We start from the raw sequence: 26,007 nt of genomic DNA on the forward strand, positions 1-26,007 counted from the left end.
TGGGGATCTGTAATGAACATCTGCCCTGCCCAATCCATACAGGGTTAAAACCCAGACTACTTGAGAGGAGACATGCTACTACTCATTAATTTAATTTTGTGGGAGGAATTCCCTCAAGGATTGAAGCTAAGGATCCGAGTCTAAAGTGGGCACTTTATGGCCTTGGTGACGATACCTGATGTCACTTCCAGTACCGACTGAATCCAGCACCTTCTACCAGGACATTGTTGCTTTGAAGTTTTCCAGATCTAGCCTGATGCCATGGGATTGTTCTACAGGTGAGGAATCTGCAAGTAGAAGTATCCATCAGACAGCGTATTAGAAATATTAGTACGCTAAGTATTGATGTAACGTTGCTAGCCATTAAATAATTATGTTTTGCACACAATTACATTATTATTACCATTGCAACATGTTTCAATATGCCCCATACATTTTCAATAAAGTGAGAGTGAGAATCCGGTTCGGTCTTTCAAGTAACAAGGCTACACGTCGGTAAATGATTTTGCCGACTCTTCTGCCTCCCATGACAATGGAGAGCGGTTAGTTGAATAGAAAATAAGGTCTCTGGCCAGGTTTGATTGAAACAAAGAGGGCCTAAAAATATTCAAAGACAAAAATCCTAACACCAAGGTATTACATTTCCAATAATAAAGGCATGTTTGCACTCCACTTCACAATATCATTCACCTGATTGAAAAGGATGCAGGAGCAACAAGTACCCAGAGATGCTAAGTCTGCAAACAGCCTCCGACCAGCCTCCTTTAAGATTAAAGTAATTTTGAGTTTTGCTGACAGCTCAATCCTATTGTTAAGGTTAATCGAACATCTGTGGTATGCTTTACCTCACCATTTGTGTTATCCCCTCTGAGATACAATTTACCTAGATCACCATAAAAAAGTTATTTAAGGAGATACTATTTGATTTATTGAATTTGTTCACATATCTCACCATATGGCAATAAGCACCATACAGCTTTTTAAGACTTGGAATCATCATCACAAAATAATAAAAAGCAACAACATTTCCTACTTCTGATCAACAACTAATATGATTCAGGCAGCAGACATGTTATAGTTTAGCTGGGAAAGCACTGTAGCCTCCGCTACCAGGGCTAACAAATATATCTAGATTCCAGCGAACACTACTGATTGTATTGTTCCTGTATGCACGGGCGGAGTCAGGTTTAAAGTCCATTTCTAATCAGTTTTATCTGAAAAGAACATTTGAAAGCTTTGTCGTTGTCAAATTATATTAGACCAGAAAACAATATTCAAGGGATAGTCACGAATTATGAATTCATATTGGTTATTACATCTATACTGACATTTCGCTATATCGTCATTGATGACACCAATTTTATTTTAGTTCAGCTTTTAGTACATGAGGTGGGATAAGCCATTTTCACTCTCTTCTCATCAATCTGGTCTTTTTTATTGATACTATAATCTGGGCAATTCCTCAGGATATTAGCTAAAGGAAAAATATTTAGAGGGGTATAATTCCCCCACTAACAATAGGAATTATTTGAACAAAATGAAGGTGGTTTATAAATTATGTTATTTGAATACCAAAAACAGTGATGTAAATCATGCATCTTAAAAGTTTGCGAATAAATATTAGAAAGCCATAAACATACGTACCAGTGTACAAGACAGCCCTCACCTCTAAGCCGACACTCATGGATAAACTTGGTACTTTCTTTGAAATGTCTGATCCTAAAAAGAAAAAAAGAATAGATTAAACCTTTCTTTAAAACATTTTTGTTTTTTTTATTGCAGTTTTTTTAACTTCCAGAATCACAGTAAAATCATAGCAGCAGTTATACATCACAGGAGCATATAACAATAATACATATACAGTGTGTTCTGATATATGACATATTCCAATGTCACCCATACCTTAATGAGACATCACTGGATCCAGGCAAATACTGTTATCATGAAACTAAATATCATAACAAGAAACAGATACCCACTCCCCCCACCCTCCGGGTCGTCCAGTAGTTATCCTACCCACACTAGGTGTCCTACGGCAGACTACTTCTCCTGAATGCTATGTATCTTCTTCATCTTAGAGCTCCGGGTGGCTCCCGTGTGCTATTATGTCTTTCGCATCAACCTGGCTCATCACTGCCCCCTCTGCCCTCTGTGATGTGGTAATCCTTCCCATAGCGATATCTAATATCATGGCATTCCAAGCCCTTGCATCATCTTCTAGCTTTTCATCTCTCCTAACATTTTTCTTTCGGAGTAACTCCGCCATTGCCCATTCGCGCAAGTCTTTTGCCCAGCGTGGGGGGCATCAGGCTCATCCACCTGATTGCTATCCTTTGTTTGGCTAGTACTAACCCTAATTGCAGGAATCTCAGAGTAAGTGTTTTCCCTTTAGGTCTAGGGAAGAGTCCCAAAAGTATCTCCTTAACTGAGTGAGGAATCATCCATCCTGTAACCATTTGTAAACTAACTATCACGACTCCCAGTATACAATCAATTTCGGACAATCCATGTCATATGTAGGACATGAGCGTCTGCGTGACCACATTTGGGGCATTGGGATGAACGGTCTGGGTATATTTTGTGTAGCACTCGTGGGGTCAGGTATGTTTGATGTTTAATATTATATTGTGTAAGTTTAAATCTGGCATTAGAACTGATTTTATTTACTCCTTCGTGCACCCTCCTCCACTCGGTGTCTGTTAAGGGTTCGTCTACTATAGAGTCTCATTTTGCCTGTACTGATAGGGGACCAGCCGGGGCGTCCCGCCTTAGTGCCCCGTAAATAAGTGAAACTAGTCTGCGTCCTCAGGCCAAGGTTGAGATAGCCTGCAGGGTTTCCGATACCGGTGGCTCTTGTGGAAACGTCGGCCACGGATCCCAAGCAACCGCTGTCATTTTGGAGTATTGAAGGTATTGCCCACTGCCCAGCTCGAATATAGATTCTGCGTCTTTCAGAGTAAGAAACAAATCCCCCATCACATGGCAGCCTCCTTCTGTCCATTTAGTGATTGACATTGCATACCTAATCAGTTTAAAAGGCAACACAGCCCTAGATTTAACCTTTCTTTGCAAATTTCCAAGTAAGCATTTCAGATTAATTTACCTCTTGACGCTATACTTAAGTATCAATGTGATTTTATGAAAACAGTTTTTCCTGTGCTTATTCCTTTTTTACATACATTTTATTAAAAATCTCTTCATTACAAAGCAATTTTAAGTACCTAAACAAGGCTTCTTTCATGAGGAGAGATTCACTCTCTTCTGAATGTAAATACATCAGTATAAATTAATTTAGACCACTTCTTAAAGTAAAAATTAATCACATTAATTTCAAAACAATACATTCCTCCAAGTTGCGGAGCATCTGATGGGTACGTATTCCACTCACAAGCATTTCCTATATTGAGCTGAATGGTTCGTTCTGATCTTGTGTTCATTCCAGTGACCTATACAATCTAAACCAGCTGGTAAGCCTAAGGGTCCCAACTAAACCTGTGGAGTCGTACCCCCTCATTAAAATGAAATACAACATCCCTGGGTCGGTAAATAAAGGAAATCATTAATGTTGGTATTCTACAAGGAAGTGTATCTACAAAGTACAACCTGCTGCTATCACCTCTATAATGAAGAAAACGTTGCCCAACCTATGGAAGCCAGCAAGCTACAGGCTTGATCAAATGCTGCTTTTATTTGTAAAATCATAGTGGGTAGGGGATACTACACCAACTGCAAGACTTTGTTGAATAACACATTATCCTACATGCATATGCCTAGCATATTTCCTGGTCTGATCACCAAATGATAGACTTCTCTCTACCATACTTATCCAATTCCACAAATTGCACTGTCACCCAGTTCACTAATCGTAGACCTTGGCATAAAATCACTCCTGCCAGGCTTACACAAACATGGAAACAGCCCATATTCTCCAACTCCGACAACATCCATACTGCTCTCTCAAAGTTTAACTCCTCATTGACGACAGCAATTGACACCCTGGCTCCTCAGAAAAATGTAAAAAAAAAACACCATAGCTAAAAGGGAGGTATGGTATACTGAGGACCTTAAGATAGAAAAGCAGGGATGCAGAAAACTGGAGAAACTTTGGAGACGGACAGGCAATGGGGAAGACAAGAACCGCTACTTGATGGCTATGACCTCCTATTACAAAAATATAAAAAAAGCTAGAAAAATAAGCCTCACCACTCAAATTGCTGAGGCAGGCAATTCTACAAGAGAGCTATTTAAAATTATTCAGACCTTCACCAATCCTGTAATGTGTGAGAGCCCAGATACCTTCACTCAAGTCCTATGCGATGAAATATCCCAGTTCTTTGAGGACAAAATAGAAGGGATATATAAGAAAATTACTGCAGTCTCAGGTCCTTTGGAAATGGAGGCCTTTGATACTCCTCCAATAGTGACCTCTGGGAAAACTCTTCATGCAATCCCTGAAATAACCATTAAAGACTTAACTGCACTTGTCAATCAAATAAAGACTGGCTCTCCCACTGATCTGATACCTGCCAAACTTATCTCCCCTTTGAGCGAAATATTAGGACTCCCTATTCAGAAACTGCTCAATCTTTCCTTTGCTGAGGGACAACTTCCACAATCATGGAAGGAAGCGGTAGTGAATCCCATACGCAAAAATTCCATCCTGCCCTGGTCAGAACTCTCCAACCTCCGCCCGATTTCTCTCCTTCCTTTCATCAGCAAACTGGCAGAGAAACACGTCAATACCATCCTCTCCAGTTTTATCGAGGCGACAGGGGGCCTGGACCAATCTCAATCTGGGTTCAGGCCCAACCACAGCACTGAATCAGCCCTCCTCTCTGTGACAGATAAGATCAAAATGTCGCAGGACAGAGGTGGCTCTATGATTCTAGTGCTGTTGGACCTGTCCGCAGCCTTGATACCGTGTCCCACAACATCCTTCTCAGCCGTTTGCAGGGAGTAGGAATTCGAGGCTTAGCACTATCATGGTTGGAGAGTTTTCTTTCCGGGAGATCACAATCTATCAGCCTGGGTCCCTTTCGTTCCATCTCAAGGGTGCTCACGAAGGGGGTGCCACAGGGCTCATGCCTTAGCCCAACATTGTTCAATGTGTATGTGGCCCCCCTTGCTGAGATTGTGCGGAAATATGGGTTCATACCGGTTTCCTACGCAGATGACACCCAGCTCCTCTACCCTTTCAATTCCCTTGGCCCCAAAGTCAAGGAGAACTTTGCTGAGGGTATGAGGGCAGTGTCACATTGGATGGCTGTGAACTGCCTCCAATGTAATGTGACAAAAACAGAGGTCATGCTCTTTGGCAAAGCGAGTCTTCTCTGGTCCCCAGACTGGTGGCCAATAGATCTGGGCCCAGTACCTACATCCAAACCCCATGTAAAAAATCTAGGGGTGAAGTTAGACCAAAAGCTGACCATGAAGGAACATACCAACTACATCGCAGGGTTGTGTTTCCACACCATCGGCCTACTTAGACGTGTCTTCCCGTATCTCCCTGCCATCTATAGGAAGACACTTGTACAGGCCCTGGTGACTAGTCGTCTGGACTACTGTAACGGCCTGCTGACGTTAGCAAACGCAGATGCTGTAGGTCGTTTGCAGGTAGTCCAGAACACAGCAGCAAGACTGATTATGAGTGCACCAGCCAGGACTCCCTCTAAACCCCTGCTGAAGGAACTGCACTGGCTTCCCATACGGCAGCGTATCAACTTTAAGATATGCTGCACGGTTCACAAATGTCTTTACGGAGCAAGCCCTAAATATCTGTCTCAATCCCTTGAGCTGTATCAGCCCAGCAGGTCTCTCCGCTCTAGCAACCAAGCCCTTCTAAAGCCCCCTGCAACTAAGAAATACAGACAAGGAGATCGTGCTTTCTCCGCGGTTGGACCTGCTTTATGGAACAAACTTCCCATTGATGTTAGATTGACTACCAACCACCTGTCTTTTAGAAAGACATTAAAAACCCTTCTCTATCAAGAAGCATTCCTGTCTAGTTAACTCCTATGATACACTACCTGTCGTTCTATAGCTGGCAAAGCGCGGAGATACCCTTACGGGATTGATTCCAGCGCTATAGAAGAAATTAAAATAAATAAATAAATAATTAAATGATAGGTAATCCGGTGTTTCACTAGGGAGTAGTAACTGAAACTGCATAGTTGACATTTGCGAGGACACAATCATCCATTGAGACGGCTTAATCTTAATCTCTGATGTTGCTTGATTTGTTGGCAGCATTTGACACAGCGGACCAAAAAACACTACTTCAACTTTAGAAAAATGGGCCTGTATCAACAGAACAGGTCTTCAATTGTGTTAATCCTTGCCATCGAATCAAAGCCAACCATTCAGAACTGGCTGGGGACCGAGTGGGATCTCCACTCTATACTTCACATTTCAACAATTATGAGACCACTTGCTCAGATCATCTAGCAATGCCACATTTAGTTCAGAACGTACACAGAGTATACCCAACTTTATATCCCTCTGGGTAACAAAGAAGAGGTGAAGAACATCACTTATTGACAGAAACAGATACCCAGGTAGATGAGCTACCTCTACTGGAGCAGTTCCAAGACCGAAAACCTCAGAGTAGAAGACAATTAAGGAAAACAGCATGTATTTAGACTGGCCTTTAAAAATAATATCGATATCATTACCATCTCATACAGAAAAGAATTCAGGAATATGCTAAAACAAAAGTCTGTCCTTTATGCAACAAATCTCAGAGGTGGTCTAAACCACCAATTTCTATCTCTGCTACTGAAAAGGGTGCTCTCACTGCTTCAAGTAACTCATCATACTCAACAGATGAGGGCTTTGGTGTTTCCTAGACTTGATTACTAGAACTTTGTCAATGCTGGATCCCAGAATGTGAAATTACAGCTGTTGAAATAGAAGTCAGACAGCGTAGGTTTCTATAAGAAGATTTATTCCAGATAGACAACAGCTTAACAACCAGTAGAGGGAGACCAGGCAGGCACGACCGATCTCAAACTCTCCAACGTCGCTCTCCTCGAATCCCCATAACATTCTCCCTGACATCTAACAATTCTACGAGTGACCTAATCTAGAATACCACACACTTCCCCCCTTTTCAAAAACCAAAAAAAAACACTAAATAAAAAAAAATGCAACAAAACTAAAACCAAACAAAATCTTTTAGTTTAATAGGAGAATGCTTGACATGTAAACTTCTTCTAGTAACATCAATTTCTTGTTCAGTATTAGATGAATAATTCAATACAAATTCATCCACATTTTCATGTACTTCATTGTTACTATCATTTCTTTCATGTAAAATTTCATTTTCGATTTTCTTTTGAAGATCTAAATAATCAAAAGCTTCATGAAAACCTGATAATCCATCCATACTTTCAAAAGAATCATCCAATGAGAATTTTCTAGAATCATTGACTTTGACCAACTGAGAATTAGGACAATTGGATGTTGAACCACTTGTAGTATATTCATCAACATGTGAATTGCACACATAAATAAGTCTAAAATTCAAAATTTTACCACCTTCTACTCTGACAGCTTTGTTAAAAAATGTAATAATTCTCACAGGATCAGACCATCTAGACTGTCTTCTATTAACTTGTCCACCAAATTTCACTCGCACCCAATCACCTACTCTTAATTTAGAAACATTAGACTGTCTTTTGGGATTACTTTGTATCGTTTTATCTTGATACATTTTGACTTCGTTCAAATCCACTTTTGTATCATAAGAATTTTTAACCTTCAACCACCATGGCATGAGTTTAGAACCAGGTTTTCTGCCACGTAACATTTCAAATGGAGACAAATCAGTTACAGAATTAGGTGATGTATGATAAGTTAACAACGTAACTTGCAATGATTTCCTCCAATTTAATCCACTCTTTGTAGGCAACTGACAAGATTCTTTTACCACTCTATTAAACCGTTCTACTTGATTATTGGCTTGGGGAAAATAATTTGAAACTCTCTTATGCAAAATATTACAGCTAGCAAAAAAATACTCGAACTCCCTGCTTACGAATTGTGGACCATTGTCAGAAATAATTTCTTCAGGTAAACTTCTCTACAAAATACCTCCTCCAAAAACTCAACAACATTCTCCGAACAAACTTTTACCACAATTTTTAACTCAGGCCATTTGGTAAAATAATCAATCAAAACTAAAGCGAACAATTCTTTACCAGATTGATAGTTAAATGGACCAATAATATCAATGTCTGATTTCCTCCAGGGCCCTTGAGCAAATTCAACAGGTGTGACATCAACAGAGAGATATTTTGCAGATTTATCACTTAGGGTACACGGAGAACAATTCCTGACCCATCTGTCCACCATGCCATCAATCCCCGGCCACCAATAAAAATCTCTAATCCTTCTCTTGGTGGTGGACATACCCATGTGACCTTCATGGGCCAAATTGCAGATAAACTCTCTGAGATTCTTAGGAGGAATAATTTTGTCAGCTCTCATCACCATACCTTGATTTAACATGAGTTCATCTTAGATTTAAAAAAATGAAGCCAACTCTCGGCTCAATTTTCTTTCCTCAGGCCACCCTTTGCTCAAAAATACCTGTACCTTTTTTTAAACAATATTGTTCCATAGCTTCTGACCATTTAGTTTCAGAAATGGCATTGGAATTTTCTACACCTAAAATCAGACATGATCCAAGGTATAAGCTACATCACATTCTTCACTAATTGCAGAGTCAACAAATGTACTGATAGGGAAACGTGACATACAATCTGCATGAACATTAGACAGACCTGGAACATATATTACTTGACAACGAAATTCCTGCAACTTTGCAGCCAGTCTTGCTAAACGAGCAGTCAGCATTCTTCCACCCCCAGCTGACAACATACTAACTAAAGGCTTGTGGTCTGTCCTCAATGAAAATCTGGTACCCCACAGAAACTGACAAAAATGCTGAGCTGCCCATGTACACTCAAGTAACTCTTTCTCAATGGTAGAGTAATTAAATTCTGAATCACAAAGTGATCTAGAAGCATAGGATTCTACATATTTGCCTTCTTTCTATTTTTGCATTAAAACAGCTCTCAAGCCCATGTTACTGGCATCTACACAAACTATACATTCTTTACCTACAGTAAATGGCTTAAAAAATGGAGCATCAACAATCTTGCTTTTAAGAAAATCAAAAGACTCTTGTTGATCCTTACCCCAAAAGAATTTGGCATTTTTTTTAACAAAACTCGTAATGGGTGCACAATAGTGGAATAATTTTGAACAAATTTCTCATAGAATTCTGTAATGACAACAGATGTTCTTTAGAAGTAGGAATAGGTGCCATAGTGATACTTTTTACATGGTTAATTTTAGGTTTAATTCCCTCAGAGGAAATTTCGTGACCCAAGTACTCCACCTTATTCTGTCTGAATTTACACTTAGAAAATGTAAGTGTTAAACCTTTCATTTGAATTTTTTGCAGAACAGAGTTTAAATTCTCATCATGTTCCTCATAATTACTTCCAAAGATTAAAATGTCTTCCTGGAAAGCAATGGCTCCTTTACAGTTTTCCAACAATTCCTTCATTATTCACTGAAAAAACGAAGCTGCACTTGCTAATCCAAATTGCATACGTAAAAATTTAAACATGCCTTCTGGAGTAACAAAAGCAGTGACATTTTTGGAATCCTCGTGCAATTCCACCCGATGATAAGCACTTGCTAGATCAATTGTAGAGAATACAGTAGCATTTGACAAAGTGGAAATTATTGGGCAGGGGATGTTTATCTATCCAACTTTCACTGTTCAAACTGCGGAGATCCACACACAAACGGAGATCTCCCGCGCTCTTGAGTGATAAAACAACGGGAGAAACCCACGGGGATGATTCAATAGGTTCAATTATCTGCTTCAACACTAAATCATTTAGCATTTCTTTAAGTTTGGGCCTATAAGTTAAAGGCACATTTCTGACTTTATGTCTGACAGGAGTCGCACCTTCATTGAGGATGATTCTATGTTTAAAACCAATATATTTTCCTAAAGCATCCTCAAAAACTTTAGGGTACTTTTCTTTAATGCTCGTGACAAACATCTTGTTGTCATTATTCCAAACATTTTGTGAAAGAACAGTATTTCAATTATCTATTCTTCTTGGTAACTCACGGTTGGTACTCACAGCACTTACAGGAGGAAATGCATTAGGGTCAAGTTTTATTCCTAGTTCTTGTTGATGTGGCCAACCAAGAATGGATACACCTTTACACGCTACATACACTTTGCCTTTGATCGTTCTACCTTTGAATTCAATATCTGCCCAAAATAAACCTTCAAGGTCAATTCTATGACCGGAGTACCCTCCTGGTTGAATATCAGGAAGACAAAGTTTGCTTATACCCCATATATCAATAAATAATTTCTTCCCAATAATGGTATACCATGAACATGAATCTATCATCATTTGAACCAGTTTATCATTAATAGTAGTGATACATGAGGGAAATTTTTTATGTTCAGTTTCATTCACTGAAAGTATGCAATTTAAACCAAGTAGAGCTTCTTCTTCCTCTTGAGAAATGTAATTGACCTTCTGAACAGAACGGCAGACATTACTAAAATGACCCTTTTTCTTACACTTCATACATACTTTGTCCCAAGCAGGACACCCTTTGTAAATACCAACATGGTTGGAACTGCCACATCTATAACATATAATAGTGTGTCTTTTGAAAAGATTCTTGTTATCCACAGGTTTCTTATCCACCTCTTTCTTGAAAGAACTTTTAGGATTTTAATTATTGCTTGTTTGATTTTTAACCAAAGAAACTTCTCGTTCAGTATTTTGTGCTTTAGCGGTTTGGTTTCTTATTTCAGACACAAATAATTCAGATTGTTCGATTCCCTTAGCTATATTGATGACAGAGCTAAGTGTAGATTCTGTACCCAACCAAAGGCCATCTTGAATTTTTTTACTTTTAGTTTTCATCATTATTTGATCTCTGAGCACCTGCTCATAGGAAATAATTTCAAACGCACACGAACAAGCCAGACAACGTAACGCTGAAACATAGTACTCTATAAATTCCTCAACTTTTTGGGCCTGTGATTAAAATTTGAATCTTTCCATTACTGTGTTAATCTTTCTCTCAAAACGAATTTTCATTTGTTTGGTGGCTCTCTCAAACAAGCATTTGCAATGCAATAGGTCTCGCATTAGGAAAGTTTGAGTTATTGGTATTGTAAATGACAAATGTTTATTTATGTGTTGGTTTTGAAAATTGCGAAATTAATAGCTTTGTCATTTACAATGCCAATAGTTTTAACTTTCGCAAACGTGACACCTATAGCATTTGTAATGCAATATGGGTTGTATTTACATGCCTTAGATGTATTAATATTACAAATAACAATGGCTTTTATTTTTTTAAATAATTAATACTTAAATAAAAGTTATTGTAATTTATAATGGCAATAGCTTAAACTTTTGTAAATAACTTTTGGAAAGATTATGTTCAGTGTATTTTATTGTGATGAAAATCCAAGAACAGCAGTGAAATATTAACATCTTTTTGTGACATTTGTAATAAAGCTTGAAACATTGAGAGAACATATTAGAACCAGTTGTTGTTGAATGGTTGCACAGAGTGATGCTGTGGCCTTCAGTGGTGCTGAGTGATGCTGTGGCCTTAAGTGGTGCTGAGTGATGCTGTGGCCTTCAGTGGTGCTGAGTGATGCTGTGGCCTTAAGTGGTGCTGAGTGATGCTGTGGCCTTCAGTGGTGCTGAGTGATGCTGTGGCCTTCAGTGGTGCTGTGGCGTTGAGTGGTGCTGAGTGATGCTGTGGCGTTGAGTGATGCTGTGGCGTTGAGTAATGCTGTGGCGTTGAGTGGTGCTGTGGCGTTGAGTGGTGCTGTGGCGTTGAGGGGTGCTGTGGCGTTGAGGGGTGCTGTGGCGTTGAGGGGTGCTGTGGCGTTGAGGGGTGCTGTGGCGTTGAGGGGTGCTGTGGCGTTGAGGGGTGCTGTGGCGTTGAGGGGTGCTGTGGCGTTGAGGGGTGCTGTGGCGTTGAGGGGTGCTGTGGCGTTGAGGGGTGCTGTGGCGTTGAGGGGTGCTGTGGCGTTGAGGGGTGCTGTGGCGTTGAGGGGTGCTGAGTGATTCTGTGGCGCTGAGTGGTGCTGTGGCGCTGAGTGGTGCTGTGGCGTTGAGTGGTGCTGTGGCGTTGAGTGGTGCTGTGGCGTTGAGTGGTGCTGTGGCCTTGAGGGATGCTGTGGCCTTGAGGGATGCTGTGGCCTTGAGGGATGCTGTGGCCTTGAGGGATGCTGTGGCCTTGAGGGATGCTGTGGCCTTGAGGGATGCTGTGGCCTTGAGGGATGCTGTGGCGTTGAGGGATGCTGTGGCGTTGAGGGATGCTGTGGCGTTGAGGGATGCTGTGGCGTTGAGGGATGCTGTGGCGTTGAGGGATGCTGTGGCGTTGAGGGATGCTGTGGCGTTGAGGGATGCTGTGGCGTTGAGGGATGCTGTGGCATTCAGGGATGCTGTGGCGTTGAGGGATGCTGTGGCGTTGAGGGATGCTGTGGCGTTGAGGGATGCTGTGGCATTGAGTGGTGCTGTGGCGTTGAGTGGTGCTGTGGCATTGAGTGGTGCTGTGGCATTGAGTGGTGCTGTGGCATTGAGTGGTGCTGTGGCATTGAGGGGTGCTGTGGCATTGAGGGGTGCTGTGGCATTGAGGGGTGCTGTGGCATTGAGGGGTGCTGTGGCATTCAGAGGTGCTGAGTGATTCTGTGGCGCTGAGTGATGCTGTTGTGTTGAGTGGTGCTGTGGTGTCGAGTGGTGCTGTGGTGTCGAGTGGTGCTGTGGCGTTGAGTGGTGCTGTGGCGTTGAGTGGTGCTGTGGCGTTGAGTGGTGCTGTGGCGTTGAGTGGTGCTGTGGCATTGAGTGGTGCTGTGGCATTGAGTGGTGATGTGGCGTTGAACGGTGCTGAGTGATGCTGTGGCATTGAGTGATGCTGTGGCGTTGAGTGATGCTGTGGCGTTGAGTGATGCTGTGGCGTTGAGTGATGCTGTGGCGTTGAGTGATGCTGTGGCGTTGAGTGATGCTGTGGCGTTGAGTGATGCTGTGGCGTTGAGTGATGCTGTGGCGTTGAGTGATGCTGTGGCGTTGAGTGATGCTGTGGCGTTGAGTGATGCTGTGGCGTTGAGTGATGCTGTTGCGTTGAGTGATGCTGGTGCGCTGAGTGGTGCTGTGGCGTTGAGTAGTGTTGTGGCATTGAGTGGTGCTGTGGCGTTGAGGGGTGCTGTGCCATTCAGTGGTGCTGTGGCGTTGAGTGGTGCTGAGTGATGCTTGGGCGTTGAGTGATGCTTGGGCGTTGAGTGATGCTGTGGCGTTGAGTGATGCTGTGGCGTTGAGTGATGCTGTGGCGTTGAGTGATGCTGTGGCGTTGAGTGATGCTGTGGCGTTGAGTGATGCTGTGGCGTTGAGTGATGCTGTGGCGTTGAGTGATGCTGTGGCGTTGAGTGATGCTGTGGCGTTGAGTGATGCTGTGGCGTTGAGTGATGCTGTGGCGTTGAGTGATGCTGTGGCGTTGAGTGATGCTGTGGCGTTGAGTGATGCTGTGGCGTTGAGTGATGCTGTGGCGTTGAGTGATGCTGTGGCGTTGAGTGATGCTGTGGCGTTGAGTGATGCTGTGGCGTTGAGTGATGCTGTTGCGTTGAGTGATGCTGTTGCGTTGAGTGGTGCTGTGGCGCTGAGTGGTGCTGTGGCGTTGAGTAGTGTTGTGGCGTTGAGTGGTGCTGTGGCGTTGAGGGGTGCTTGGGCATTGAGTGATGCTGTGGCGTTGAGTGATGCTGTGGCGTTGAGTGATGCTGTGGCGTTGAGTGATGCTGTGGCGTTGAGTGATGCTGTGGCGTTGAGGGGTGCTCTGGCATTCAGTGGTGCTGAATGATTCTGGGGCGCTGAGTGATGCTGTGGCATTGAGTGATGCTGTGGCGTTGAGTGGTGCTGTGGCGTTGAGTGGTGCTGTGGTGTTGAGTGGTGCTGTGGTGCTGTGGTGTTGAGTGGTGCTGTGGCGTTGAGTGGTGCTGTGGCGTTGAGTGGTGCTGTGGCATTGAGTGGTGCTGTGGCATTGAGTGGTGCTGTGGCGTTGAGTGGTGCTGTGGCGTTGAGTGGTGCTGTGGCGTTGAGTGGTGCTGTGGCGTTGAGTGGTGCTGTGGCATTGAGTGGTGCTGAGTGATGCTGTGGCGTTGAGTGAGGCTGTGGCATTGAGTGATGCTGTGCGCTGAGTGATGCTGTGCGCTGAGTGATGCTGTGCGCTGAGTGATGCTGTGCGCTGAGTGGCGTTGAGTGGTGTTGTGGCGTTGAGTGGTGCTGTGGCGTTGAGGGGTGCAGTGGCGTTGAGGGGTGCAGTGGCGTTGAGGGGTGCAGTGGCGTTGAGGGGTGCAGTGGCGTTGAGGGGTGCGGTGGCGTTGAGGGGTGCAGTGGCGTTGAGGGGTGCTGAGTGATTCTGTGGCGCTGAGTGGTGCTGTGGTGTTGAGTGGTGCTGTGGCGTTGAGTGGTGCTGTGGCGTTGAGTGGTGCTGTGGCGTTGAGTGGTGCTGTGGCGTTGAGTGGTGCTGTGGCGTTGAGTGGTGCTGTGGCGTTGAGTGGTGCTGAGTGATGCTGTGGCGTTGAGTGATGCTGTGGCACTGAGTGATGCTGTGGCACTGAGTGATGCTGTGGCACTGAGTGATGCTGTGGCACTGAGTGATGCTGTGGCACTGAGTGATGCTGTGGCACTGAGTGATGCTGTGGCACTGAGTGATGCTGTGCCGTTGAGTAATGCTGTGGCATTGAGGGATGCTGTGCGCTGAGTGGTGCTGTGGCATTGAGTAGTGTTGTGGCATTGAGTGGTGCTGTGGCGTTGAGGGGTGCTGTGGCATTCAGTGGTGCTCAGTGATTCTGTGTCACTGAGTGACGCTGTGGTGTTGAGTGGTGCTGTGGTGTTGAGTGGTGCTGTGGTGTTGAGTGGTGCTGTGGTGTTGAGTGGTGCTGTGGTGTTGAGTGGTGCTGTGGTGTTGAGTGGTGCTGTGGCGTTGAGTGGTGATGTGGCATTGAGTGGTGCTGAGTGATGCTGTGGTGCTGAGTGATGCTGTGGCGTTGAGTGGTGCTGTTGCGTTGAGTGGTGCTGTGCCGTTGAGTAATGCTGTGGCATTGAGTAGTGCTGTGGCATTGAGTGATGCTGTGACGTTTAGTGATGCTGTGACGTTTAGTGATGCTGTGCCGTTGAGTGATGCTGTGGCGTTGAGTGATGCTGTGGCGTTGAGTGATGCTGTGGCGTTGAGTGATGCTGTGGCGTTGAGTGATGCTGTGGCGTTGAGTGATGCTGTGGCGTTGAGTGATGCTGTGGCGTTGAGTGATGCTGTGGCGTTGAGTGATGCTGTGGCGTTGAGTGATGCTGTGGCGTTGAGTGATGCTGTGGCATTGAGTGATGCTGTGGCGTTGAGTGATGCTGTGGCGTTGAGTGATGCTGTAGCGTTGAGTGATGCTGTGGCGTTGAGTGATGCTGTGGCATTGAGTGATGCTGTGGCGTTGAGGGATGCTGTGCGCCGAGTGGTGCTGTGGCGTTGAGTGGTGTTGTAGCATTGAGTGGTGCTGTTAAGTTTAGGGGTGCTGTGGTATTCAGTGGTGCAGTGATTCTGTGGCGCTGAGTGATGCTGTGGCATTGAGTGATGCTGTGGCGTTGAGAGGTGCTGTGGCGTTGAGAGGTGCTGTGGCGTTGAGAGGTGCTGTGGCGTTGAGAGGTGCTGTGGCGTTGAGAGGTGCTGTGGCGTTGAGAGGTGCTGTGGCGTTGAGAGGTGCTGTGGCGTTGAGGGGTGCGGTGGCGTTGAGGGGTGCAGTGGCGTTGAGGGGTGCAGTGGCGTTGAGGGGTGCAGTGGCGTTGAGGGGTGCTGAGTGATTCTGTGGCGCTGAGTGGTGCTGTGGCGTTGAGTGATGCTGTGGCATTGAGTGATGCTGTGGCGTTGAGTGATGCTGTGGCGTTGAGTGATGCTGTGGCGTTGAGTGATGCTGGGGCGTTGAGTGATGCTGTGGCGTTGAGTGATGCTGTGGCGTTGAGTGATGCTGTCGCGTTGAGGGATGCTGTGGCGTTGAGGGATGCTGTGGCGTTGAGGGATGCTGTGCGCCGAGTGGTGCTGTGGCGTTGAGTGGTGTTGTAGCATTGAGTGGTGCTGTGGTATTCTGTGGCGCTGAGTGATGCTGTGGCGTTGAGTGGTGCTGTGGCGTTGAGTGGTGCTGTGGCGTTGAGTGGTGCTGTGGCGTTGAGTGGTGCTGTGGCGTTGAGTGGTGCTGTGGCGTTGAGTGGTGCTGTGGCGTTGAGTGGTGCTGTGGCGTTGAGTGGTGCTGTGGCGTTGAGTGGTGCTGTGGCGTTGAGTGGTGCTGTGGCGTTGAGTGGTGCTGTGGCGTTGAGTGGTGCTGCGGCGCTGAGTGGTGCTGCGGCGCTGAGTGGTGCTGCGGCGCTGAGTGGTGCTGCGGCGCTGAGTGGTGCTGTGGCATTGAGTGGTGCTGTGGCATTGAGTGATGCTGTGGCGTGGCGTTGAGTGATGCTGTGGCGTAGAGTGATGCTGTGGCATTGAGGGCTGCTGTGCGCTAGCGGTGCTGTGGCGTTGAGTGGTGCTGTAGTGTTGAGTGGTGCTGTGGCGTTGAGTGGTGCTGTAGTGTTGAGTGGTGCTGCGGCGTTGAGTGGTGCTGCGGCGTTGAGTGGTGCTGCGGCGTTGAGTGGTGCTGCGGCGTTGAGTGGTGCTGAGTGATGCTGTGGCATTGAGTGATGCTGTGGGAAGCTAATAAGGAGGATAGAGGGTAGGAAAGAGAAAGGAGAGCAGAGGGGTGAAAGAAGGGTTGGCGTGGAGATGCAGAATGATGAGGTGAAAGATCACTAAAGCGAGGAGGGGAAAAGAGCAAACAATGAGAAAGGGAAGGGAATCTATGAGACAACAAACAGGAGGAGGTGTGAGAGCAAGAAAACGTATGGGCCAGAGGGAAAGGGGTTGGAAAGTAAAGTGAGAGAATAGATGAAAACAAGCGATGCACGCTCTGAGCTGGGGGAGGGCCATTAGCCTGTAAGAACTCGCGGCGGACATCAAAGGAAGGGTGGGAGAGACATTGGCGAGCGAGGGGGTATGCAGCCTGGTGAGTTGAAGTGGCAGCAGAGGCGGAGCGCGGCGCGCACGAAGTGTCTGGTAGCAAATGGTCACCGTAGGTGACCGGGGGTGGGGGAGAAACGGTGGGTGGGACAAACCGAGGAGAGGGTTCTTCAGATCTGGAGGCCTTTTTAATAGAGCTTGGGGAAGGGCTTTAGGGCGCATAGAAGAAAGCGCGAGAGGGAAAGGGCGCTGGGTTGGATGTGAACTGGCCATCCACTGGAGGGTTCTATTTTGCAGTATTATATCATGTGAATTTGACCCAAAGGCATTGGAGCGCTTTAAATGATTAGATTACATTTTTTAGAAGTGAAGAGGGATATCAGAGGAGGACAAGGGCGACAAGGAGAGGAGTAAAATGAATGGGGCTCACCTTAGTGACTAAGGTGAGCCGTTGAGTCACTTATATAATTTTTTGTTCTTGCCAACCCTGATATATTTTAAACCAAAGCACTTATTCATGGTACCTTGACCTACCTTGTAGGTTTGCTCATCTTCTTGATCTTGAGGAAGACAGCATTTGAAGGAACTACTGGCCTTCCATGATTCTCTGGCGTCGAAACATCGCTTTTTTTTCACCTTGACCTGTACTTTGATTTGATGCCCAGATGTGGATGATGAAATGCGTATTGATAGCGTCTTGCTACTTGGGATTAGGATTGGTCCGCAATTTAATATTGTTAGACAGGTTTTTCCAATTCTTGTAAATGTTGTAAATATCTGCACTTATACTTTTCCATTTCCGTCCCACCACGAGCACTTCTATGAGCACTTCTTTTCACTTCACCTTCACTGGAGCAACCATTGACATTGTTAAATATGAATGATTTGACATTATAAAATATATGATAAATGTTCAATAATTTGTTATTATTTATTTTATTTATTAACTGAGGGTGTGGTGCAACGATAGCTTATAAATATAGGTCAGTTGGACCAATTGTTTTCTATACTATTTTTATAATTAAACACAAATGTATGCATCCTAAATTTCTGAAAAGTCATGATTTTCAAGCAGATGTCCTGCAGAGTGAAAACTTTGCAAACAACAGCAAGATCCCTCTGAGTTCCATTAGGTTGCAAATAAAAATGTTAACACCTATAGCTAATGTACAAATCAAGGGATTGGTTTGTCCTTGTCAACATATCACTTATTTCATATGCTTAGTCACCACAATCCAAAAATCAATTAATCAAAACCATTTTTTTTTAAATAACAATTTACCATCTGCTTCATTTCTGAATAAGCTGCTAAAAATCCTGGGTAGAACCCTGCTAGATCCTTCTTAATTTTTATAAGTTTCTGGTGTCAGGCGCACTTATTGAAGGTGGTTACATTAGATTATGTTTTACCTTACACTTGCTGCTACTGACTTTTTATACCAACATACCCCTTTCCATTTACTGTCAGAGTTGAGTTTGCAAGTCTCATCACTGTTTTTCCTTTATCTTTGCTGCATGTTTCTGATTCATAGCCATTCACAGCCAATCCATTTTTAGGTCTCGCCTGAGCCAGCTCATGCGCTGCTCGGAGAGACATTTAGTAGTGGCTTTAAAAAGTGCTACCACAAGCTGCTGTGGCTGGCCTAGCGCTTCCGTTCACACGCTCAACCGCCAGCTTTATCTGTCTTTCCTCTCACTTGATTGCTTACTCAATGCTCCTCCGCCCCTCCCCTCCCCCGCGTCGCACTCCTTTCACTTTCGCGCGCGGCCAAAAGTTTTGTGTTAAAGCAATTCAAGTCAGAAGGGCATTGCTGTTACCCGACCCTTTCATCCTTTAGTTGCATCGGACTCTATAACGACATGGCTGACTTCACGGGGTGAGAGCACATGTTAAAAGTTCCAAAAAGAGGTCTAGTGCGAAGGCAGCTGCGACTACTGAACAGCAGGGTAGGACAGGGACAAATAATAAGCCCGGGCACACAATAAATGCTTGTAGAGAAGCATGGTTTCCTGTGGTTAATTGCTTTTGTGTCTGACATTCTGAAACCAGATTGGCCGTTTACCTTTGAGATAGAAATGACATGCCCGTGCTAAATTGCAAATGGCCTCTTTGCAGCTCTGCGTTTGGAAAAGTAAACGTCTAGAACCCCCCTTCCCCCCATTCCCCCCCCCCCGTGTATCCGGTAAACAATTGTCTGTTTGCCTTGTACAAAGACTTATCATTTTTACATCTGACTATCTGATCTGAATGTTCACATATTTGCTAAGACAGTTGCAGCCTGCCTTTTTAGATAAATGTAGTGTGCTAGTGAATATGTAGTAGTTTGCTAATACTTCAGTTATCTTCCTGTAATATACCTGGTCTAATTCTTTGTTTTATATACCAAAATTAGGTATCCGCGGGGGGAGGAGCTACGCTAGCAACCAAGATGGCCGCGTAAGCTCCCGGCTCCGCCGACCTCCGCCAGCAGCTCGAATATCCTGCCTTTAATCCTGAGCTCACACCAGATTTCCTTGTTCGTGAAGTTTTTCTGCTTCTAAAGGTGCAATCCCGAGTTTTCTACCTCATCGGCTGACGAAGATACGCCGTGTTTCCATTCTCGGCCTAACAACGTGTGGAAGCCGGGGCCTCGATTTCTAGCCTATCCGGGTTGGAATTGATCAACATCGGCCGTGAGACCTGGACTGAGCCCGGTCTCCCGAAGTGTGCCGTGAATTGTTGATTTTTGGTGCCGATCCTGTGCATGACCTACACCGAGGACACACCAGCATGTCACACCGGCTGCCGTGGAGGGGTCCGGTGCCCGAAGACCTTGCTGCCCTCCCGGGGTCGACGGGCTGGGGCCCTCGCTGACGACGAAGGTGTGTTCTGCTAGACGAGGAGCGCCCACTGTTCAACATCAGATTTGCCTGGCCTGTTACCCCGGAGTAGCCGGCCTCCGGGGTTCAAGTCCTGCTCTGTCGCCTACTGAGAGGGGATGGAGCGGACGGAAGGCACGCCATCGCTGCAGGCCGTTATGGCCGCCATTGGGGCGCTCCATTCGCACACCATCGCTGTGTTCCGGACACTGATTGTGAAAGTGGACGGTATACTGGAACCGGAGGACGACTCTTTGTTAAGTTTCCAGCTAGCTGTGGTACCAGCGGTGCACAGAACGTCTGGAATCGAGGTCCCCGTGCGGATCCCGGATTTAATGAGCCTTGGCGGTCCCCAATCAACAACAAGCCGGCCCGTGCTTATCGCCAGCGTCTCCTGCTCGATTCTGCTGCCGCCTAATACATCTATAGACGGTCTTCTGTGTGGTAACAAGTTCCTCAGTGACTGTTCGAGATACTCGCTGTTCTTGGACACCTTTCCTCGTTCGATTCGTGAACTTTTATCCTGTATTCGATCCTACTGCACTGCCATGAACTTTTATGAACGCTTTGCCTTTCCCATCAAGATGGCAGCTCGAGTGAAGAAGACTCTTATGAAAGATCGTACTGGCCAGGGCTGAACTTGATCGCTTAGATCTGATATAATAGCTTTATGCAATGCCGGGGTTGTGCCTATACTGTGACGGGAGTTTGGTGGTTATTGACTATACTCCCCCGACTGGTTTGTATATTTTGCTGAATGTTGGCTTTATCACGTCTTGGGGTGGTCGCTGTTGGCGGGGGGTACGGGAGACCGGGAGTGTGTTTGCTTTCTCCTCCTCCACTTTCTCTCTTTTTCCCTTCTTTTAGGGTAGTCCTTGGGCGACAGGCACGCTGCTAGTGGGGTTAGGCCGTAGCCATTGCAGGGGTGCAGGGTGGGGGGTTAGGGGAGGGTTTTTTATTTTGCCTTTGTTTTGTTCTATGGCCCTTTTGTCTTCCTTTTTCCTTTCTACGAGAGGTGGGCTGTTTATTCTTCACGGATCCTTTATTGTCCGGGTGTCTACACTGGCTTTAATTATCCTGTATCATTGAGGACGGGGTCGGGCGGGTGGGATTGTTTTGGATCGTATAATATACTGTTTATTTCTCTTTTCTAATGTGCGCAATCGCGATAGGCCATGTCTTCCTTACAATGGTTGTTGTATGTATATTTCCCCCGCCAGTCCGCGTTCTGCATTTTACCGTTTGGCACCTGATATCTGTAATGCCTACTCTTGTCTTACTGTTAAAATAAAAAATATATATAAAAAAAAAATTAGGTATCCGCGATCAGGTATCGCATAAGCATTACTGGACTGACTCTGTTTTTGGAATACTTATTTCAGTTTCTGGGGCATAGCCACACGATGGTGATCAGGCAAGTGACTAGCTGCACCATAATCTTCAACAGATACTTTATTGATATGTACACAGATGGAAGGTCTGTTTGATACAACTTTTGTCCTGTATAATGATTTTCAAAACCCCGGGTTTTGGTAAAGATGCCTCTTTTCTCTGTTTTGAAGACGTTTTTTCTTTCTTGAGGAAAATGTGCCTAGATCGGGGACCTGTATTCTTAAAATCCCCAGGCTGTTCATGAAGAGTGTCAAATGTGGACCTGATGCACCTCTTCAGAGCTCATGCTACCAGAGTAAAATCTTCGACTTCAGCTCCGGCAAGGAAATTTCCTATCGGAGGCCCCTTTCCAGAGTGCTTCTACCTTGCCCTCTCCTCGTTGCTATCTCGTCTGTTGATTCTTCTCCCCATCCTCTGTGCGGCTTTTGCCACCCCTGCCCCTGCTGTTCTTTCCCCTACACCCCCACTTCCATCTCTGTCACCATTGCATCTCCTTCCCCACACCCTCCAGGTTGCCCCTGTTCTTAATAAAATATATACGCTTTTGCATATATTTTCTTTATTTGTTGATTCAACTCGGATCAGAAAATAAACAGCCTGTCATTATGCAGGCTTGCAAATGCATGGTGCATTCACCTACAAATTATGTGGCTTGTCACATCATAGGATTTTTTTCCCCTTATTTAGCCATGCTAAACTGAAAATCCATTGACAAAGCCAATAGATCTCAAATGCAAGACCTATTAGCTTTGCCTGTCTTTGTTTGGTTTGACCATAACTTTTTTTTGACACTGTACAAAGATCTGCACCTAAATTAAGTTTCACTTAGTGTAGTTAGCTATGATCCCACATTACTATTTTGGTGAAGCAGTGCAGGGGTGGAAGTGTAGGCAGAGGTATTGGGGGTAAAAAATATATGTTTACCCATTATAGTTCACACAGGGATAATTTTTTGCACCTACAGCAAACACGCTCTAAATAGATTCACACCAAATTTGGAAAGAAAGTAGAACTTTACTCAGAAAGCTTGCTTTCATTAGGCTTTCAAATTAACAGTAGCTTTCTGTTTTACTGATTTGTTTGCCCTAACACCAGCAGCAAAATCCAAAAGCAGCTTTCTGCCGCCCCCTGCCCCCCACCTTCCTTTCTATGCCCTCTCGTGCCTACCGTCCATTCCCTACTCCCAGTGCCCCGTTCCCCTGCTCTGCCCAGGTCCTTGCTTTCTCCTCTCTCTTCTCCCCCCCCCCCCCGGTTTCCGGCTTTCCCATATCGTAGTGTGTCCGAAAAAAATATTTTTTCAAAACTTATCACTGCCCGCAAACCACTCTTGCCAGGGGCTGTGGAGCAGGACTCACAAATACCCTTGGGCCTGTGTGTGTTGTGGTGGAGGGTCAAGCTGATTGGGTGTCGCAGCAAACTGTTTTTTGGTCTTTCTCTCCAACTTTTGTGGGGGCAGCGGAGGTGTGTCATTACTTAATGGTGTCTGCTGGGTTACAACTGCTCTCAATTGTGCAAAAGGGGTACTGTATGTGTGAGAACATGGGCTTATTCGCTGTATGTAATACTGTCGGGTGCTTTGCCTACTCTTGGTAATGTGAGAGGGATTTGCCTGTGTCTATCAAAGAAGGTGGTTAATATGTACGTGAGGGGCATCCTGCTTGCTCCTTGTTCTTGAGTGTCTGTGTGTTTTTTTTTTCTTATCTGAGGGAGGCTGCATTATCAGATCATGTTTCAGCAGCGCGGCTTCCCCCATCAGTGTCCAGCTGCCCCTCTCGAGGCTTGCCTCTCACAGGTCAAGGACCCCCACACCCAACAACAGTAATACATGAGTATTTTGCACTCCGTGCATGTTTTACTTAAGGCTTTTCAACTTCTAAACAAGCATTGGCATAGCCTATAGGTCTCGCCTTTGGGACCTTATAAGTGTTTAGCCCTGCAACAGTTGATGTTGTTGTACCAAGGATATGGTGCTGCATAACTAAATACTTATAAGGTCCCAAAAGCGAGACCTATTGGCTATGCCAATGCTTGTTAATTATTTACCCCCAGTTGCTTAGCGAAGTTAGACTCAGCATTTTGGACTCTGTTAACCATGAACAGACACGCTTATGACAAAATGGTGTCCCTGACATGGGTTCAATAACCTAATACAATCTCTTGACAAATGTCTGACTGTACAGGGGTACAATGGGCCAGACTTTATGAGTTAAGCCCCTCCCATGTGGAGAAGTGTGGCTCAATGTTTAGAGCGGCAGACCCTGATGCAGAGGTCTAGCTCGGGACCAGGGTTCAATTCCCCGCCTCGGCGGGTCTTGGGCTCAAAAATTCCACGGACCTGATAATTCTCGCCTCGGTGCCTATTCTATTCATGGAGTCCCACTCTGCAACTCTGAGCAATAGCTTGCCTAATCTCCACAACGGCCCCCACAACGCTAAGGAAGCCTGGCCTCCACCTTGGGGGTGCCCAGGAGTGGACACCTCACAGGGAAAGCCAGGATGGGTTCCACAGCGGTATTCGTACAAGCACCTTGAGACCCTTGCGGGTGAGTAGTGCGCTATACAAGTATCAATTTACATTTACATTCATTATAGGGTGGAAACAGCTGATCGGTTAATTTGAACCATAAGTACTCCCTCATTCCATCTATTAAGACTGTCAGCACCATCACACTAGTATATCGATTCTACTATACTTTACATGATCATGCTCAATAGCTTTCCATTAAGGAAAGAATAGGGTCAATAGGAGTCTTGAAGAAAGCTGCTGACCCTGTATGGGGCTCCAGAGAGCAGCCAGAACCCCAATTACACTTCTCAAACATCATTTTTCCTTAGGATGTTTTTTATCTTACTGTGGGAAGTCTTAAAAAAATGAGGTGGTCGACCTTTAAGTCATTTTAATATTCTAGCTGGAGGATCTCTCTTCCACATATCACAAATGACTGCTGGAAAAGATCTCTGCAAAGAGCTTCCACTGTTGAAGCCTATCTAGAAAAGCATTTATACTGTCTGGATGAGAAGCAGATCCAATGATGAAGCATGCCACTTCAGGGGGTGAAGGTCTTGCACCTTATGAATTGGCATAATACCAAAGGTTGGGGCTGGGGGGGGGTCTATTGACACATCCAATGGCAGATATACACACTGTCTTGATTTCAGGTGGTGCTGGATCTTTTGTATTGCTCTAATTGTTCTAGATAAACCTGATGAACCTAGATACAGGCCTTCAATTTCTAAATAGTTGTATAATTTCCAATATATCTGATTTTGCAGATAATAACAATTATACGTCACACACTCAATTTTTTGGGTACATCTGTAACACCAAATCCCATTATTCTAAAAGTGTCTCAGTCCTTTATTTCCCAATCGCATCAGCTCACTTTTACACCAGAGTTTGTTTGATCTCCATACCCTGTATCTCTAGTAACACATGGGATCTGTGGCTATGGGATACTGCCAACGGAAATTTAACATGCACTGGCAATGCTAATAAACTTACTTTTAAAGTGCTATCACATGCAATAAGCACTTCTGCATGTCCATGTCTACATGCAGCATTATAAATTTAAAGGCAGACCAACTGACTTTGCAATGGCAGAAACACATACTATTTTCCCTAGTTAAGGGTCAGGACAGCATTCGCCAGAAAGGCCTGGCATTTGAAGCAAACAGGTAACAAGCAGTGTAGCTAAAGTCTATTGTTGTTCGGATATAACAGGTTAATCCACAAACTCGGGAAAAACAAACTAAATAATACATGTGGATGTACAGATGATGTATTGCTGTAGGTAGATAACAAGCATGAATTAACCAACAAAAAACTTTGTCCTACAAAAAATACACACAATAGATCTGCAAAATGCTCAACCTAGTCAGTCTCTAATGAAGTTGAGTTTTTGTGGTGTATGATCTCAATGAAGTTAATAAGATGAATAATACTGCTGTGAAACTGGACATTGGACATTAGGAAATATGTTTTTGCAGTGATTATAAACTGTGCTTGGCATGTCTAAAGAGTCCTATTGCCCATAGGTGCATCATGTCATTGCGTCCAGCGTCTACGAATCCTAGAGTAAAAGTGCATCTGACCAGGTGTAATGTACCAGGCGAAACAGCCAAACTGTAGCATAGCAAGTTTCATAATGATGGACTAAACATCGGTATGCTGCAGACGGATAGGCATCAATATGCAAGGACGGTAAGGAGAATTAGTAGAATAGATGGGCAATGGGCACTTACATGCTATGAATATCCATGGGTTATAGAGCCAGTATTTAACACTTTCAACTTTAAAATCAATAAAACAAACTTTCAAGACAATCAATAGGAGATGGAGTAGGGGAGCCTGGCGTCTGGGCGGAACCAATGTGAAGCACTCTGCCCCTGTGTCGCTAAATAGTAAATTTGGAAGTCAGGGACACCGAAACCACCCCTGTCATAAGGAAGCACAATCGTATCCCATAGAATTCGGGGTCACGAGGCTCGTCCAAATGAGGCGAATCAGCAGACTCCAGAGTGTGAAGAAAAATGAGTTGGGTAGAGGTACTGGGATATTTAGAAAAAGATAGAGAAACAGGTAAGAGAACCATTTTAATAATGGCTATCCGTCCCGCCATGGAGAGCGGGAGACGTATATGTTGCTCGATCTGGATCATGAGC

General features: G+C 44.8%; 1 protein-coding gene across 1 annotated transcript in view; it reads right to left on the bottom strand.

Moving 5' to 3' along the window:
- DUSP22 (dual specificity phosphatase 22) overlaps positions 1 to 26,007 on the bottom strand; it is a 340,779-nt gene that overhangs the window by 69,550 nt on the left and 245,222 nt on the right. The window contains exon 5 of the mRNA XM_078688030.1: positions 1,645 to 1,719. Coding sequence (XP_078544156.1) covers positions 1,645 to 1,719 — 75 coding nt within the window. The remainder of the gene's footprint in view (positions 1 to 1,644; positions 1,720 to 26,007) is intronic.

The sequence above is a fragment of the Lissotriton helveticus genome, chromosome 4_1, assembly GCF_964261635.1.
Source record: "Lissotriton helveticus chromosome 4_1, aLisHel1.1, whole genome shotgun sequence".
Lineage (NCBI taxonomy): Eukaryota > Metazoa > Chordata > Amphibia > Caudata > Salamandridae > Lissotriton > Lissotriton helveticus.